Genomic DNA, 18,962 nt, shown 5'->3' on the forward strand with positions numbered 1-18,962 from the left:
GGGTTACTGCTTTAACTGCACTGTACACAAACACACTCTCAGAGAGTCATTAGATTGTAGCAGTACTGTTTTATTGTGATGTTAATGAAAATTAACATCACTCTTAAATAAAAGAAAGCATATGCCTCCATGTCTCTATCCACCCCACATTCCTGAGACATCTCCAAAAACTCCGGTTAAGTGTTACTAATCTTTTCCACTATTTTTTTTTTCATTCCTTAAGTATCATGCCATAAATATAAGTAGTGTGCATATCTAAATAAAGAAACTAATGCTCTGGTATTACACAGATGAAATAAAAAGTATGAACTTGCTTTCGATTTTCTGTTTTATTATTTTGACTTTCATTTATCCTAGGTTCTGCCCATTCTACAAGACAGTGGGGATGCTGTCCAACATGATTGCATTTTATGATATGGCCCGCAGAGCTGTTGAAACCACTGCCCAGAGTGACAATAAAATCACATGGTCCATTATCCGTGAGCACATGGGGGAGATCCTCTATAAGCTTTCCTCCATGAAATTCAAGGTATATTGTTTGTACCATAAACTTCTTTTAGTAGGAAGTGTTTCTTTTTGATTTTTTGAAATATTTGGTTCTCAAACTTGGTGTGTGAAACTTGCATTTATCATTTTCACACATGCTTGGGTTATGTAAAAGCAAAGCAGACCTCAAAGCTGTGTTCAATAGGAATTCTAGTGATAAAGATTATAGTATGTCATGTCTAAAATAAATGCTGACGTGTTTTCCCTTTTGTCTTAACCACCAGGCAGTTTAGAACTAAAATCATTGCTAAGCAGCAGTTACCTTACCTCAAGTACCTGTTGTTATCTGTCTAACCTCCATGCTCCTTCTTGAAATGATTTCTGCTGCCTGGTTATTTTTATTATCCTACTATACACATCATTTTTACTTTTAAGTGGCTCATTGTTTGGGAAGTCCACATAGATAAGTGAAATTATTGATGGAAACTCAAATGTGTAAGATTGTTTTTAAAATACTTGATCAGTCGAGTTGTATTTATTTCTAAATCATGATATCCAAGTATAGTTACTAATCTCCTATTGAGATATTGAGACGGATTCTTTGAATGTGTATGTTAAGATTGAAAGTAAATTTGTACAAAGAGATACTCACTGTATCAAGGATTTTAAAATATCCACGTGGTTTGAGTCCTGTCTTTCCACTTCAAAACTGATAACCCAAGGAAATAATCAGATTTTGATATGGATACATGTAGAAGATTGCATATCAGACTTCTTAAATGTCATCCAAAAGTGGCGGAGCCAGCAGCAGTACATTGCACCATGTACCTTACAACAAAAATATTATGAAGGCATTGACATCATACATCTTTTTTCAAGGAACATCCAAAGACACAGTGACATGGTTATGGTATAATGAGTGAGGAAAAAAGTCAGGTTGCAAAGAAATTCCACATGTAATTTGATCCAAATTTTATTTTTTAAAAATTACACATTCATAGGAAAATGATAAAAAGATACTCAATAATGTAATAATGATGACTTCTGGTAGTCTATTATTGCCACCAGGGAGTGGTATAACTAAAGGTGCTATCATTTTTATGTTTACAGGTACATTGTATCTAAATAACATGTTATTTTTTAGTATCATTCGGTATTTTTCTGTAGCACTATTTTGTGGCTGAAGAATATTTTCCTTTTCTTATGCATTTGGAGGTTTTTGATATGGACAACTTTGTTAATGCAGTTGGGTTTGTGTATCTTCCTCATATATGTTCTCAAAAGTAGAATGATAGGGTCAGAGGGCTTAAACACTTTAAAGTCTCTTTTGTACATTTTACTCAATTTAGTTGCTTTCTATACAGATTTTAAATAGGGTGCATTTTGAGGTTATTTCATGTCCCAGCATGATAATGCCAGGCCCTGAATAGTAAATTTGTCTTGATTAAATTAATTCCAACTATGTATATACAAAGAGGAATGTATCTAATACACATTGCTGCATAGTTTCAGTTTCCTAGTATTTTGCATATTGTCAAGGGTAAATCCTTTGGCTGTTGAACACAGTTAGCAGGCAGGACACAAAACTGAAATTTTGTCTTCTGTTTATGGTTAGACTATTCCTTTATACATTTTACCCTTAAAGGAAAAATAATAATCCTGCCTCTTGCCTTGTGTTTTACTACTGCATCTCACTTAACCTCCTGCTCAAATACAGTAAATACAAATAACTCACTATGTGTTACAAAAATTATTTTCCAAAGGTAAATTGAATTCTATAATGTCTTTTTTCAGGATCCAGTGAAAGATGGTGAGGCGAAGATCAAGGCCGACTATGCACAACTTCTTGAAGATATGCAGAATGCATTCCGTAGCCTTGAAGATTAGAACTGTGATCTCTCTCCTCCTTTTCCTCAGCAAGCTCTCATACGTGTATATTTTCCTAAATTTCTCATCTTGGACCCTTTGCTTCTTTACTGTGCAGGTTTGAGACTAGTGCCTCTGTGTGTAATCATTTGTTTCCCCATTTATTTGATAGGTCTTATATAAAACAAACATTCCTTTGTTCCAGTGTTTGAAGGGCCCCCCCTGAACATTTCTCCGAAGTGGTGAATGTAGTAAATTTGATACACGATGGCTACACTACTGTAAACGTGTATGTGACGTCTCTCCTTGTCCTAGGTTTACCCTTTCCTCATCACTATTAAATTGTAAACAGGACTGCTGCATGTTACTCTCTTTGCAGTGGATTTGGAATGGAAGGCCAGACTTCTATACATTTTGACAGGTACTTTGTGAAATGACTTTACTTGCAGCTTAGCATTTTGCTAAGTAACTGCTTTACAGGAAATAATTGCTTTTTTTAAAACATGAATGATTAATGTTTTGATTATGTGTTGCTTCCCCCAGTATAAATCAAGAACATTTATGGGAAACTGTTGAAAACTATACTGTTTTTAAAGCAGACATCTGTGGGACTCAGCACAATAGATGAAATCAGTGCCCTCTAAAAAGGTAAAAAGGAGCCAGATGGTCAAACTTAGGTTAACATCACCTTGTTAAAGCCTATTTTATTTCACTGGGAAAAATTCAATATCAAGTACTGTTCTACTACATTACTAGACAATTCTTTTTAAAATTACATTTAAAACAATCACGAGCACTTGATTCACATCACACCTTTTTTTTCCTCAAACATCTTAGAAGGCTAAGCTTCTGAGAATCATGTGGCAGTGTGATGGGGAGAAAAATGCCACAGATAATATGTTTTGTAGTGGTTAAAGGCTGTTTGCACCTCTAAGGACCAGTTGGGCTTTGGTGATTCTTGGGGCCAGAGTGGCATTATGTTTTTACAAGATAATAACATGTGTCACATGTTTGCATGTTTGCTTTTGAACAACCAGGTTCCTGATTGTAGAAAACACTGTTCTTTCATGTGATTTATGATTCACTGGCTCGAAAGATTTCCCAGAATATCTGTAGCTGTAGCAGCATAACAGTTCCAATTCTCTTTCATAGGAATGAAGTTAATTCTAAAATCAGCAGGTGCAAGATAATAGAATTTGGGTTATGTGGAAAAAAAAAAAAAAGATTATTTCTTCCTATCTTTTAAGTATATGTTTTAAAATAATAGTTTCTGCATTTGTATGATAAGGCACACTGCAGAACAGCTCTAAAAACATCAGTTTCCCATGAAGTCTTTCTGACCAATCACGCTGGCGCCATTGCTTCCTCTTTGGGAAGAGGAAAGGGAATGTGAACAAGTCCAACAGTCTCAAACGGAAATGTAATAGCATTTATTTATGTTACGCCTCAATATGTTGTTATTTAAATTTTTAAGTAATGTATTTCTTTTGGTCTATTAAGGAAAGATGCAGTCAATAGAGAATTCAGCTTTGTTTGTTTAAATCCTTACAGATTGCATTTTCTTACAATGTCCTGCTATTCAGGATAAGTATCCTTCTTTAACTTTTCGGAGTATTGAAAGATAAAAATTATGCAATGATTTGTTGAGATGTGGACATAATGGTGCTGCTTAATCGGTTTGCTTCCAGTGTGGCCTCCTACCTAGAGGCCCTACCTAAGACCAGTGGAAATTAAAAGAATTATAAAAATCTTTCAGTTCCTACCTTAAATCTACCAGCAAACTAGGATTGTGATAGTAATGAATGATATGGCAAAGAAAGTTTGACCAAGTTTGTCTTTTGTTGTTCTGAATTTGCTGTATACATTCTTACTCCTTTTTAAGAACGTTGGGGTGTGGCTGTGAAGCTACTAGAGAAACTTCGCTCAGAGCCTCATTGTAAGTGTCCCTCCACCTGTATGTTGTAGAATTTCACATTGGTCACTGATCAGTTTCTTTAGTAAGAATGTGTCAAAATTACAGTAATCTTTTAAAAAAATGATTCAGTTCTATATTTATTGTGCTGTGTCTGGTCCTAAGTGGAGCCAGTTAACAAGTTTCATATGTATTTTTCCAGTGTTAAATCTCACACATTGTACCCTTTGGAACTTTCCATCCTGAAGAGTGAATCGAAGAGGTCATGTGTATTGCCTCCTTATCCTTAAGGTTTCACTATCTTTATGTTAAAAGTTGTGTATAATTGTTAAAATCTATGAAAGAATAAAAAGTGGATTTAAATTAATATTTTTTTCTTTTTTTGTGGCTGTGGCCAAATTTGCTTTAAAAAAGAAGTGTCACATTGTATTTTGGCTTGTTTTCAGTGTGAACTTTTAAAGTTTTTTATTTCTCTCTTTCTTCTTAAGATCATGAAGTTGAATTGGGGCCCTCACTACAGACTGCATAAAGTCCTATAATCATATACCACTGTGATTGGAAAATGTAGTACATGGAATCACTTAGCATTCAAAATATTACTTTAAGTTGAAAAAATGAATGGTTTCTAAAAGTAGACTTATAAATGAAAGGAAATCAGTGTACTCATCTCTACTTTTGGAAAATGAACTAAAGCTTTGTAATTCATAATTTTGAAAGGCCAATTAATTAAGATCCAATGTAGCATGTTCACAGGGCATTTTACTTCCTTAAGTATTTTTATTTCAGTTGATGCTTTTGCACTGTGATGTTGGAGAAGACTCTTGAGAGTCCCTTGGATAGCACAGAGATCAAACCAGTCAGTCCTAAAGGAAATCAATCCTGAATATTTATTGGAAGGACTGATGCTGAAACAGAAGATCCAGTACTTTGGCCAGCTGATTTAAAGAACTGATTCATTGGAAAAGACCCTGATTCTGGGGAAGATTGAAGTCGGGAGAAGGGGACGACAGAGAATGAGATGGTTGAATGGCATCACCAACTCAATGGACTTGAGTTTGAGCAAGCTCCGGGAATTGGTAATGGACAGGGAAGGAAGCCTGATACGGGCTTACAAAGAGTTGGACATGACTGAGTGACTGAACTGAAGGCTATTTTTAACAATTTCTAAAGTAATAAGCAGTATGAAATTAACAACTCTACATTACTATTGAGTGTCAAGTTTATACAGAGAAATCCTTAAAAATTAACTGGAAAGTTCATCGATTATAGATTGTTTGGGCGATTTTTAGTCTTCTTTGGTACTAATGCAGTATTTTCAGATTATTCATTTTACTGTATTGCCACAGTATAAGAGTATGAAGAAGGGAACTGATAAAATGCCACTGAAGTTGTTCTAAGGGCTCCCTTTTAGTTTGAGTTACCTTGAAGTTGACACTGAAATGTGTCTTTGATTGCAGGCAGTCTATTTGGGATGTGCTCCCAGGAAAGTACCAATAGGGGAATAGAGAATGAAGACAGAATTGAAGAAGACCAATAAGTGTTATCAAACAAATCAAACAAATTTTGGAGCACAGTCCTGCTGGGGAGTTGTGGGAACAGCTGAAAAATATGCACCTTATTAGCATCATTCCTTCCAAAGAACACCCAGGACTGATCTCCCTTAGAATGGACTGGTTGGATCTCCTTGCAGTCCAAGGGACTCTCAAGAGTCTTCTCCAACACCACAGTTCAAAAGCATCGGTTCTTCGGCGCTCAACTTTCTTCACAGTCCAACTTTCACATCCATACATGACCACTGGAAAAACCATAGTCTTGACTAGACGGACCTTTGTTGGCAAAGTAATGTCTCTGCTTTTGAATATGCTATCTAGATTGGTCATAACTTTCCTTCCAAGGAGTAAGCGTCTTTTAATTTCATGGCTGCAATCACCATCTGCAGTGATTTACTCCAATATTTTGGCCACCTCATGCAAAGAGTTGACGCATTGGAAAAGATTCTGATGCTGGGAGGGATTGGAGGCAAGAGGAGAAGGGGACGACAGAGGATAAGATGGCTGGATGGCATCACCGACTCCATGGACATGAGTTTGGGTGAACTCTGGGAGTTGGTGATGGACAGGGAGGCCTGCTGCTGCTGCTAAGTCGCTTCAGTCGTGTCTGACTCTGTGCGACCCCTGACACGGCAGCCCACCAGGCTCCCCCGTCCCTGGGATTCTCCAGGCAAGAACACTGGAATGGGTTGCCATTTCCTTCTCCAGTGCATGAAAGTGAAAAGTGAAAGTGAAGTCGCTCAGTTGTGTCCGACTCTTAGAGACCCCATGGACTGCAGCCTACCAGGCTCCTCCATCCATGGGACTTAGTGGAGTGCCAGTGCCTTCTCCGACAGGGAGGCCTGGTTTGCTGCAATTCATGGGGTCGCAGAGTCAGACATGACTGAGCAACTGAACTGAACTGAACTGATCCCACCTGGGATGCAAGGAAGCTAGAGTACTTTTCAGCATCACTATTGGGCAGTCAGCAATTTATTGGAAAAGACCCTGATGCTGGGAAAGATTTAGGGCAGGAGGAGAAGGGGACAATAGAGGATGAGATGGTTGGATGGTATCACTGACTCAATGGGCATGAGTTGAACGACGATGAAAGCTGCTGTCAGTCATCCACTGAAGGCTGTTCCCACAAAGATAAGGAGAATCAGTGACCAACACATGCATATAAATAGATCAGTTCTGGTGGCCACAGAAAATCCTTTGCAAAGAGATTCACATGCATGTGACCCCATGGACTGCAGCCTGCCAGGCTCCTCTGTCCATGGAATTTTTCAGATAAGAATACTGGAGTGGGTTGCCATTTCCTGATCCAGGCATCAAACCTGCATCTCAGCTGTGTCTCCTGCATTGGCAGGTGGATTCTTTTATACCACTGAGCCACCTGGGAAGCCCGCAAAGAGATGTAGGTGCCAGCAATTGGGAGATCAGCTAGTGGGCACTGAAATGGTAGCCATGGCCAAGGAGATTCAGGTGGGGCACTCTAAGCGACTACTTCAGGCCTCATAAGAACCCAGGGGAAAAAAGATCATTCAATCAGTAACTGAAAAGCCATTGTTCTGCAACATAAAGCAGCACCCTGTAAAAGAATGAGGATACTCGGGAAAAAGTGTTTAAAAGAGAATCTCTTCAAAAAGATGTTTTTTAAAAAGCAGATAGTTCACACACCAATTATGCTTATAAATAGGCTGATGTGGGTTTAGTGCTTCTGAAGGTAAAGCAGCTTCTTGAATGAAAGGGGGTTTTGATCGTATTTTCCAACCCCCTCATAATACAGAAGAGAAACCAGAAGTCCAGAGAGGTTAGCTGATTTGCTCCGTGTCACAGAGAAAGTAAAGCTTCCCGGAGCTTACTCAAACTCGTGCATCAAGTCGGTGATACCATCCAACCATCTCATCCTCTCTCGTCCCCTTCTCCTGCATTTAATCTTTCCCAGCATCAGGGTCTTTTCCAGTGAGTCAGTTCTTTCCATCAGCTGGCCAAAGTATTGGAGTTTCAGCATCAGTCCTTCTAATGAATATTCAGGACTTATTTCCTTTAGGATTGACTGGTTGGATCTCCTTGCAGTCCTAGGGACTCTCAAGAGTCTTCTCCAACACCAACTTTCAAAAGCATCAGTGCTTCGGTGCTCAGCTCTCTTTATAGTCCAACTCTCACATCCACACATGACTACTGGAAAACCATAGCTTTGGCTAGACGGACCTAGCAATATAATGTCTCTGATTTTTACTATGCTGTCTAGATTGGTCATAGTTTTTCTTCCAAGGAGCAAGCATCTTTTAATTTCATGGCTGCAGTCACCATCTGCAGTAATTTTGAAGCCCCCAAAAATAAAGTCACTGTTTCCGTTTCTTCCCCCTCTATTTGCCATGAAGTGATAGGACCGGATGCCACGATGTTAATTTTCTGAATATTGAGCTTTAAGCCAACTTTTCACTGTCTTCTTTCACTTTCATCAAAAGACTCTCTAGTTTTTCGCTTTCTGCCCATAAGTATATGGGCAGTATAATATGCCCATCTGCATGTTTGAGTATATTTACAAATATAATTGATATTCTCCCAGCCATCTTGATTCCAGCTTGTGCTTCATCCAGCCTGGCATTTCATATGATGTATTCTGCATATAAGTTAAGTAAGCAGGGTGACAATATACAGCCTTGACATACTCCTTTTCCAATTTGGAACCAGTCTGTTGTTCCATGGCCATTTCTAACTGTTGATGCATACAGATTTCTCAAGAGACGGGCCAGGTGGCCTGGTATTCCCATCTCTTTTAAGAATTTCCATGGTTTGTTGTGATCCACACAATCAAAGGCTTTGGTGGAATCAATAAAGAAGAAGTAAATGTTTTTCTGGAACTCATTTAGCTTTTTCGATGATCCAGCGGATAATCTATAGAATCATGGGGGAAAGATAGGAGCTAACTTAACAAACATCCCAGGTGATTCTTACCATGGGGCAAGTTTGGGGCAACAAGTATTTTTATTCAATGTTTAGATATGAAAGGTAACACAGAAGATTTAAGTAAATATCCTCTGAATATTAACAGTTCTACTGCAATCTCTACTTGAAGATTTTTCTGAACCGTTTATATTTTAACATGTCCATAGTTATTGCCCTTAAACAGTGCTCTCCTGATTCATGTGTTTCTGATTAATTTAGATTCAGAACTGTCTGGAACTTGGACAAAGTTTTCCTAAATCATGAAATTGGAGTAATAATCATTGTTAAACTCACGGATTTCAAACAGGATTCTATTTAGTGGTTTCAGGTTTTTACTGAATGGACTGTAATTTCTCTTCTCATTTCTTTTTATTCAGGAGATTTCAAAAAGGAGTGAAAATCCTGTGACATATTTTAATCTTTTTTCTCCGCAGGCTTAATTTTTAAATAAAATGATAGAGTATAATTTAGTTTTATGTTTTTGAAAAAATAGTACTTGTCCTGAGATTCAAAATTCCTTTTCCTTTAATCCATTACAATAACTTTTAGTTTGATTTTCTGCTATCATCTGAACAACTCTGATACTGTTATAGCTTCCAAGTAGTACATCTAGCATTTACTAGATGACTTGAAATTGCACTGAGTCTTGAACACCTTGTATTAAAAGTCAAGTTATAGTTCAGTCACACAAAATCATATTCATGGATTTTATTTTTAAATTGCATGCTTTATTTCATAGTCTTTATAAAGACCTTTTAACAATCATCCTAAAAAAACAATTTAGGACAGCATTTTCTCAAGCATGGTGTCACAGTATGGGTCCTTTGGAAATGGATGCTGAGATGGAGATGGAGGTACAATTTGCTTACTTAGAATAAAGAAAGGGTGGGTGCAGAGCCACATTGGGCATAGCAGAAATCAAAGTACAAAGCAGGCTTAGCATAGCCTTAGCCCCTCCAGTGAGGAAATTCTGGAGCAAATATTGCCAGAGTTGACATGCATCAGACTAAGACAGCCAGGCCTTAGTACTCCATGTCTCTCCCGCTCCCTATGCTGCCCTGGAAGGATATGACCTGAGGTGACATGGCACCTGTAGACACAGCCAAGCAGGAGCTGACAGCTGGCAGCTGTCTGCTAACCACAGTCCTGACAGCTAGGCATCGAGTCTTTCCTTGAAGGGGCATTGCACAGCACAGCACTATTTCTGTGTCCATGAGATGGGTTTTGGAGAGAGATGGATGATGAATAATACATTTTATTTATTTATTTTTTTAATACATTTTAATGTATAGAGGCAAATATGTATTTCATATCTAAGATTTCAAGGATTTGTTAAGGGAGCAGGCCAAACTAGTAAAAACAATTTTTGAAGTGAGTCATTTTTAAAGAAAAATATTAAGTATAGAAAAATGCAGGCAATTAGGAAGATATAGCAAGATCATGAAGGCAGTCTTCAAACCAGAAGTTTCAGCAACACTGCTTATAAGTGAACAGCCAGACTCTCTTAACGCTTTTTAAAATGTCAGTGCTTACTGAATCCTTTTGAAAGGACCAGTGTTGGCCTGATCCTATATAGAAATTCATTATCAAATGCAAAACTCTTAAGCAAGTGACTATCAAGGATAATAAAACATTGACATTTGAATCATGTGACTTACCTAATAGAATCAACTGACAAGAACCATTTCAAATATGTTTCTTTCTTCTAGCAGCATCTCTTGGTATCACTTTGGTTAAACTACTGCCTGGTAAGAAGTAATTTTGTGATGAACATAAATAAATCTGTGGTATTTACAGAGTTGCTCAAGTAAGAAATAGCACCATGTACCTCTGCAGCTACTTTCTATCTGAGGTGTCTTTCGGCTTCCCAAAGCAAATTTTGCATGTGCCACATTGCTTGTATTTTACCCCAAATTCAATGGCTAACTTATCTGAACCCTCCATTGATTAGATTATAACTTAGTTACAATTGTTTGTCCATGAAGAGGGGGGCTATGTCATAGCAAGAATCACTTATATGATATTCTCAAAATGTATGTTCATGAGAAAATTAATCTCTAGAAACTGCAAACAGAAACCCAGGCTATTGAGTTTATATATTGGGCAGAAGGGGAAACACGCTCCTTGATTTTACAGCAATTTGGATTGAAGTAAAAGCAATATCCATTTAAATATTATGAAGTGAAAATTTTAAAATTGCACTTCAATAAAATAACTTAGCCCATAAACACAACAGAAACAAAAAGGATGGGCTTGCTCTTTTGGAAAAGAATTTCTGAATTACAGCTATATAACTGGCTTCTCAGGTGGCACTAGCAGTAAAGAACCTGCCTGTCAATGCATCAGACACAAGAGACATAAGTTCGATCCCTGGGTTGGGAAGATGCCCTGGAGAAGGAAATGGCAACCCACTCCAGTATTCTTGCCTGGAAAATTCCATGGATAGAGGAGCCTGGTGGGCTACAGTCCATGGGCCCGCAAAGAGTTGGACACAACTCAGTGATTGAGCAGTAACAACAATATTCAGTTCCGTTCAGTCACTCAGTCATGTCCAACTCTTTGTGACCCCATGAATTGCAGCACTCCAGGCCTCCCTGTCCATCACTAACTCCTGGAGTTCACTCAGAGTCACGTCCATCGAGTCAGTGATGCCATCCAGCCATCTCATCCTCTGTCGTCCCCTTCTCCTCCTGCCCCCAATCCCTCCCAGCATCAGAGTCCTTTCCAATGAGTCAACTCTTCACATGAGGTGGCCAAAGTACTGGAGTTTCAGCTTTAGCATCATTCCTTACAAAGAAATCCCAGGGCTGATCTTCAGAATGGACTGGTTGGATCTCCTTGCAGTCCAAGGGACTCTCCAGAGTCTTCTCCAACACCACAGTTCAAAAGCATCAATTCTTCGGCACTCAGCTTTCTTCACAGTCCAACTCTCACATCCATACATGACTACTGGAAAAACCATAGCCTTGACTAGACGGACCTTTGTTGGCAAAGTAATGTCTCTGCTTTTGAATATGCTATCTAGGTTGGTCATAACTTTCCTTCCAAGGAGTAAGCGTCTTTTAATTTCATGGTTGCAATCACCATCTGCAGTGATTTTGGAGCCCCCAAAAATAAAGTCAGCCACTGTTTCCCCATCTATTTGCGATGAAGTGATGGGACCAGATGCCATGATCTTCGTTTTCTGAACGTTGAACTTTAAGCCAACTTTTTCACTTTCCTCTTTCACTTTTATCAAGAGGGTTTTTAGTTCCTCTTCACTTTCTGCCATAAAGGTGGTGTCATCTGAGGTTAGCACATATCTGAGGTTAGCACAATATTAGATGACTTAATTTCTCACAGGATGTTTAACTAAATGCATGTACATGTAAATTTCTTTCTAAGCTTTGAAATATAAGCAGTTCTCATTTGTACTGAAACTTGCTCTCAACAAATAGGCGTCGCCACACATGGCAATGCCCAGAAGGTGAAGCATTCTATGTCTGTGCTCCCACCACCCCTCAGCTGGTGCTCCCCCCCACCCCACACCCGGTGCTCCCCACCACCCTACACCCGGTGGTCCCTACCTCCCCACACCTGGTGCTCTCCACCACCCCACACCTGGTGCTCCCCACCACTCCACACCTGGTGCTCTCCACCACCCCGCACCTGGTGGTCCCAAGCTAAGATGAAGGTATCAAAGGCCAATCCTCTTGCTTCAAAGTGACACAGGTCAGTGATGACATTCCTGCTCTAGAGCTCCCTGTGGGATCAGTATAAACTTCAGTTGCACCCACGTGAGTGTCTACTTCTTCACCTCTCCTTTCCTGCTTCCGTTACAATTTTCCCTAAGCAGTGCTCCCTCAGCAAGTCACTTGTACTGCAATCTCTTTCTCAGGTTCAACTTCTTGGGAATGACACCAAACACATCGCCTTCCCTTTCTTCTCTCTGGGTAATTTCCTCTTCCACAGAAATTCTCTCTGAGTAGAAATAACTACCATTTTTTTTCCAGCCATGTTGACTATGGTCAGGCATTTTGTGCTGAGGCATTTTCACTGGAAAAGAAAAACTACATGGACTGCTGGTTCAGTGGTTAAGAATACACCTTGCAATGCAGAGGACATGGGTTCAATCCCTGGAGGGGTAACTAGGATCCCACATACCGCGGGACAACTAAGCCCATGCTCCATGACTACTGAGCCCGTGTGCCACAACTAGAGAACCCGTGCTCCTCAGTGAAAGATCCCGCATGGCGCAGTGAAGATCCCATGGGCAACAACTAAGACCCAACATAGCCAAATAATAAGTAAATATTTTAAAAGTTCTTCACATGTAGCCTTCATTTTGAGAGGATTGAGAATTCGAGTCCACATATTTTTCTTCTATGACCTTTTTATGTTCTAGGATCTGAAACACATATAGATGCTGCTCCCCAGGGGATGGACTTATTTTAAAATGCACCTCTGTGTAATCCAAGGCAAGATCCTCACTGATACTAGTATTCTCTTCTCTGTCCCCAACAAACATAGCTACATGAAAATTACTACGTATTTTACAGCTTATATACATTTAGAGTTCTAATCACCATGAGCATAATTTGTATCGTTCATATGCAAAATTAACACTTATCCATAAACTGTAATAATTCCATGCTAAATTATTAATGATCTCACTAGAGATTAAAAATTAGTGTTCCTGTGGCCTGAGGATTCAATTAAATAGATAATATAATTTCTGGTGGTGGTTGTAGTTTAGTCGCTAAGTCATGTCTGACTCTTGCGACCCTATGGACTGTAGCCCTCCAGGCTCCTCTGTCCATGGAATTCTCCAAGCAAGAACTGGAGTGGGTTGCCATTTCCTTCTCCAGGGGGATCTTCCCAACCCAAGAACTGAATCCTGGTCTGCATTGCAGGCAGATTCTTTACCAACTGAGCTTCAAGGGAAGTCCTGTGTTTAATTTCCAGGAGAAGTATTATATAAAGGAAAACATTGTCTCAACATATTTAATGATCTCTGAATTTAATTACACTATCAATAGTCTATTAGAAAACATCTACTTGTATCTTTGTGAAAGCAAAGCATTACTAGTTAAAGTAGCAATGCTGAAATTGTGAAATTGGTAGATATCATTAGGGCAAAGGAATGGGAGAGGGGTGTGAGAGATGGCAGGTCAAATTTCAGTTCAGTCGCTCAGTCGTATCCGACTATTTGCAACCCCATGGACTGCAGCACGACAGGCCTCCCTGTCCATCACCAACTCCCAGAGTTTACTCAAACTCATATCCATTGGGTCGGTGATACCATCCAACCATCTCATTCTCTGTCGTCCCCTTCTCCTCCCACCTTCAATCTTTCCCAGCATCAGGGTCTTTTCCAATGAGTCAGTTCTTCGCATCGGGTGGCCAAAGTATTGGAGTTTCAGCTTCAGCATCAGTCCTTCCAATGAATATTCAGGACTGATTTTCTCCAGGATTGGTTTGATCTCCTTGCAGTCCAAAGGACTCTCAAGAGTCTTCTCCAACACCATATTTCAAAAGAGTATGAAAAGGCAAAAAAGGTCAAATTTAGATGTGCTGATTTAACACCACAGATTATAGTGCTCCATTAGATAATATAAGTCACCCCATTTCAGGAATTGACTCAAAGTGGATTTAAATAATTCATGGTTTAATGAAATGAAATCTAGAAACCCAATACCTTTAGTAAATGACATAGGTGCTCTCTCAGCTTACTCTCCTCTTTTTATTCTAACACAAGCTGCTTCTTCATATGTACCCTTAGATTTTGCCAGTCTCTAAAGTTGTACTGTCCAGCGGATCTTATGCTATTCTCCAAGGAAATATTACCCTTTTCCCTATTTTGAGCCTCTTTTTAGCTTTTAGGTCTTTCCTACTAGGCTAAAGATACATTCAGGTCACACGCATCTTACAAAAATGATTCAAATCAAAGCCAAAATATTTTTGTCAATCCAACATTTAACGAGCATCATTTAAATAAAAATAGAATAGCTTTTAATTGTTTATTTTTATTAAAAATACTATGAAATGTATCATGCATACAGAAGAATATACAATATTTACTTGGAAAATTTTTTAAATAGTATAAATATGTATGTACTCATTACTCTGGAGGAGGAAATGGCAACTTGCTCCAGTATTCTTGCCCGGAAAATTCCATGGATAGAGGAGCCTGGCAGGCCTCCCATCCATGAGGTCACAAAGAGTCAGACATGACTTAGTGAATGAGCACACACATTACTCAGATTAAGAAACTGCATTCAAGGACCACAGAAACTCTGTGCCTCTCCTCAGTTGTAGCCATCTTCCTTCCCACAATGATACACATCACTCTGAATTTTGTTAATCAACCACTTATATTATTTGCATATTTACCATCCCCATATGTATTCCTACACAACATCCTTAGTTTTAAAAAAGAAGGGACTTTGTTGGTGGTTCAGTGGTTAAGAATCCACTTTCCAGTGCAGGGGATGATGTGGGTTCAATCCCTAATCAGGAAACAGGTCCCATGTGCTGCAGGGCAAGCCCACACTCTGCAGCTACTGAGCCTGTGTACCCTGGATGCTCAAGGATGCACAGGAATACAGCCAATGTTTTGTAATAATTATAAAGTGAAAGCAATTTTCAAAATTGTATAAAGAATTTTTTAAAGAACACATTCCTTTAGTGTTCAGGAAGACCCAAGCACTTCCTAAAGATGCCACCTTAATATTACCATCACTTTGGGGGGTTATGATTCAACATATGAATTTTGGGGGGACACATTCAAACCATAGCACTTGGTGATTTGAATATCCACTAAGGTTATACGTTTATTCCCTGGCTTTTTAGTTCCTTGACCTCTACACCTTGATCTTACCACCCACTCTTGGCAGCCACCCACTGTCGTGCTCATATCAGAGAATTTTACCTCTACTGCAACTTGTCACGATCTGTTTCAAGGACTGTTCCTATCTATCCAACTCATCACCTTCCAATTTTTTTCTTTAAAAAATTGATTGCTTATCAAAATGTCTATGAGTTTTGCCAGATGAAAAATGGGATGAGCTTCTTTCTGTCCCGTTATTGTTTACACAAAACTTATAAAATTGTAGCTGTTACCTGCAATCCTTCAAATACAATTAGATTTATCAATTTGCAATCCCAACACTTTTCAATGTGCTTCACACTCTTCAAACTTTGCTTCTCACCCAGGTTGGATTCCAGGGAAAATCATTATTGCCATACACTTGTATACACACTCATCTCCCTTACTCCTCTCTGGCTTTGGCATACTCACCTGGTAACAATCAACTCAAATCAACTCTAATTAAATTCAACTCTGCCCAGCCTGTGTTTTCATTTATGCAACTGCAGAAAAAAAAAATACACCTATGCAGAATGTACTCCCTTTACACATTTATTTTTGACTGGTTATAATAGTTTTTAATTATTTGAAATATGGAAAACTTCAAGAATAGTACAAAAGCTTCCCACGTACCCTTGATCAGATTCTTCAATTATTAACGTTTCCATGATCTCTCTGTTTCATGATTCTTTCTCTACATACAATTGTTTCCTGAGTCATTTGAAAATGATCGAAATCTAAATACAGGAGCTGTTGCTGTTCAGTCGCTGTTCTTTAGTCACTAGTTGTTGCTGTTTAGTCATGCAGTCGTGTCTGACTCTTCGTGACTCCATGGATTGTAGATGGCCAGGCTCCTCAGGCCATGGGATTTCCTAGGCAAGAATACTGAAGTGGGTTGCCATTTCCTTCTTCAGGAGATCAGTTAAACCTAAATAAATATTCATCAGTATATTTCCTAAAACAAAGACCTTTTCTTACCTAGTTCAGTTCAGTACAGTCGCTCAGCCGTGCCCGACTCTTTGCGACCCCATGGACTGCAGCACTCTAGGCTTCCCTGGTTGATCAACTCCTGGAGCTTGCTCAAATTCATGTCCATTGAGTTGGTGATGCCATCCAACCATCTCATCCTCTGTCGTCCCCTTCTCCTCCTGCCCTCAATCTTTCCCAGCATCAAGGTCTTTTCCAATGAGTCAGTTCTTCCCATCAGGTGGCCAAAGTATTGGAGTCTCAGCTTCAGCATCAGTCCTTCCAATGAATATTCAGGACTGATTTCCTTTAGGATTGACTGGTTGGATCTCCTTGCAGTCTAAGGAACTCTCAAGAGTCTTCTCCAACACCACAGTTCAAAAGCATCAGTTCTTCAGGGCTCAGCTTTCTTTATAGTTCAACTCTCACATCCATACATGACTACTGGAAAAACCATAGCTTTGACTAGATGGACCTTTGCTGGCAAAGTAATATCTCTGCTTTTTACTATGCTGTCTAGATTTGTCATAGCTTTTCTTCCAAGGAGCAAGAGTCTTTTAGTTTCATAACTGCAGTCACCATCTGCAGTAAATTTGGAGACCCAAAAAATAAGTCTCTCAATGTTTCCATTGTTTCCCCATCTAGAAATGATAGGACTACATGCCATGATCTTTGTTTTCTGAATGTTGAGTTTTAAGCTGACTTTTTCACTCTTCTCTTTCACTTTCATCAAAGGGCTCTTTAGTTCTTCAATTTCTGCCATAAGGGTGGTGTCATTTGCATATCTGAGGTTATTGATATTTCTCCTGGCAATCTTGATTCCAGCTTGAGCTTCATCCAGCCTGGCAGTTTGCATGGTGTACTCTGCATATAAGTTCAATTAGCAGGTGACAATATACAGCTGTGACATACGCCTTTCCCTATTTGGAACCAGTCTGTTGTTCCATGTCCAGTTCTAACTGTTGCTTCTTGACCTGCATACAGATTTCTTAAGAGGCAGGTCAGGTGGTCTGGTATTCCCATCTCTTTAAGAATTTTCCACAGTTTCTTGTGATCCACACAGTCAAAGGCTTTGGCATAGTCAATAAAGCAGAAATAGATGTTTTTCTGGAACTCTCGTGCTTTTTTATTGATCCAGCAGATGTTGGCAATTTGATCTCTGGTTCCTTTGCCTTTCCTAAATCCAGCTTGAACATCTGGAAGTTCATGGTTCATGTACTGTTCAAGCCTGGCTTGGAGAATTTTGAGCATTACTTTGCTAGCATGTGAGATGAATGCAATTGTGCGGCAGTTTTAACATTCTTTGGCATTGCCTTTCTTTGGGATTGGAATGAAAACTGACCTTTTCCAGTCCTGTGGCCACTGCTGTGTTTTCCAGATTTGCTGGCATATTGAGTGCAGCACTTTCACAGCATCATCTTTTAGGATTTGAAATAGCTCAAATGGATTTCCATTACCTCCTCTAGCTTTGTTCGTAGTGATGTTTCCTAAGGCACACTTGACTTCATATTCCAGGATGTCTGGCTCTAGGTCAGTGATCACACCATCAAGATTATCTGGTTCGTGAAGATCTTTTTTGTACAGTTCTTCTGTGTATTCGTGCCACCTCTTAATATCTTCTGCTTCTGTTAGGTCCATACCATTTCTGTCCTTTATTGTTCCCATCTTTGCATGAAATGTTCCCTTGGTATCTCTAATTTTCTTGAAGAGATCTCTAGTCTTCCCCATTCTATTATTTTCCTCTATTTCTTTGCACTGATCACTGAGGAAGGCTTTCTTATCTCTCCTTGCTATTCTTTGGAATTCTTGTTTCTTACCTAACCATATTCTTTCTTACCTAACCATAGTCTAATTATCAAACACAGGAAATTAGCATTGATAGTTATATCAATACTATAATCTAATCTACAGACCGTATTCAAAGTTTTACAGTTGTCCTAATGATGTTCTTTATAACAACAAAAAACTTAAAAAAGATTTTTTTTTCTTCAGAGCTCAGTCCAAGGTCACCCTCTGCATTCAATTAATTTATGTTTTTTGCCTTCTTTAGATTGGGCAATATTTCAGTCTTTCTGTGCTTTTCTGAGCTTGACATTTCTGAATATTTTAAGTAAGTTACTTTATAGAATGTTGTTCAAATTGACCTTGTCAGGTATTTCCTCATGATTAGATTCATAACATACATTTCTGGCACTGTACACTGTGGTTTTCTTACTTAGCAACAGTTTTTTTTATCTTTCTGTGTCAATACTTAAGAATGTTATCATTGTGTCATTATTTCCTCAAATGTTCTTTTTGTTCCTTTCTCTATTTCCTCTCTCTTTCTGGGATTTCCATTATGTACATGTTGGTACATTTAATGGTGCAACACAGGTCTCTCAGTTTCTGTTCATTTTTC

The 18,962-nt window shown here is 38.9% G+C and overlaps 1 protein-coding gene across 2 annotated transcripts in view; it reads left to right on the forward strand.

The window, feature by feature from the left end:
* The window catches only part of ATP6V1A (ATPase H+ transporting V1 subunit A), a 60,705-nt gene extending 56,074 nt beyond the window's left edge, over window positions 1–4,631 (forward strand). For both annotated transcript variants that reach the window (XM_061427119.1, XM_061427109.1), the window contains 2 exons: window positions 358–529; window positions 2,281–4,631. In XM_061427119.1, the coding sequence (XP_061283103.1) occupies window positions 358–529; window positions 2,281–2,373 (265 nt within the window). In that variant the 3' untranslated portion in view covers window positions 2,374–4,631. The remainder of the gene's footprint in view (window positions 1–357; window positions 530–2,280) is intronic.
* Window positions 4,632–18,962: the final 14,331 nt, after the last annotated feature.

The sequence above is a fragment of the Bos javanicus genome, chromosome 1 (genome assembly GCF_032452875.1).
Source record: "Bos javanicus breed banteng chromosome 1, ARS-OSU_banteng_1.0, whole genome shotgun sequence".
Lineage (NCBI taxonomy): Eukaryota > Metazoa > Chordata > Mammalia > Artiodactyla > Bovidae > Bos > Bos javanicus.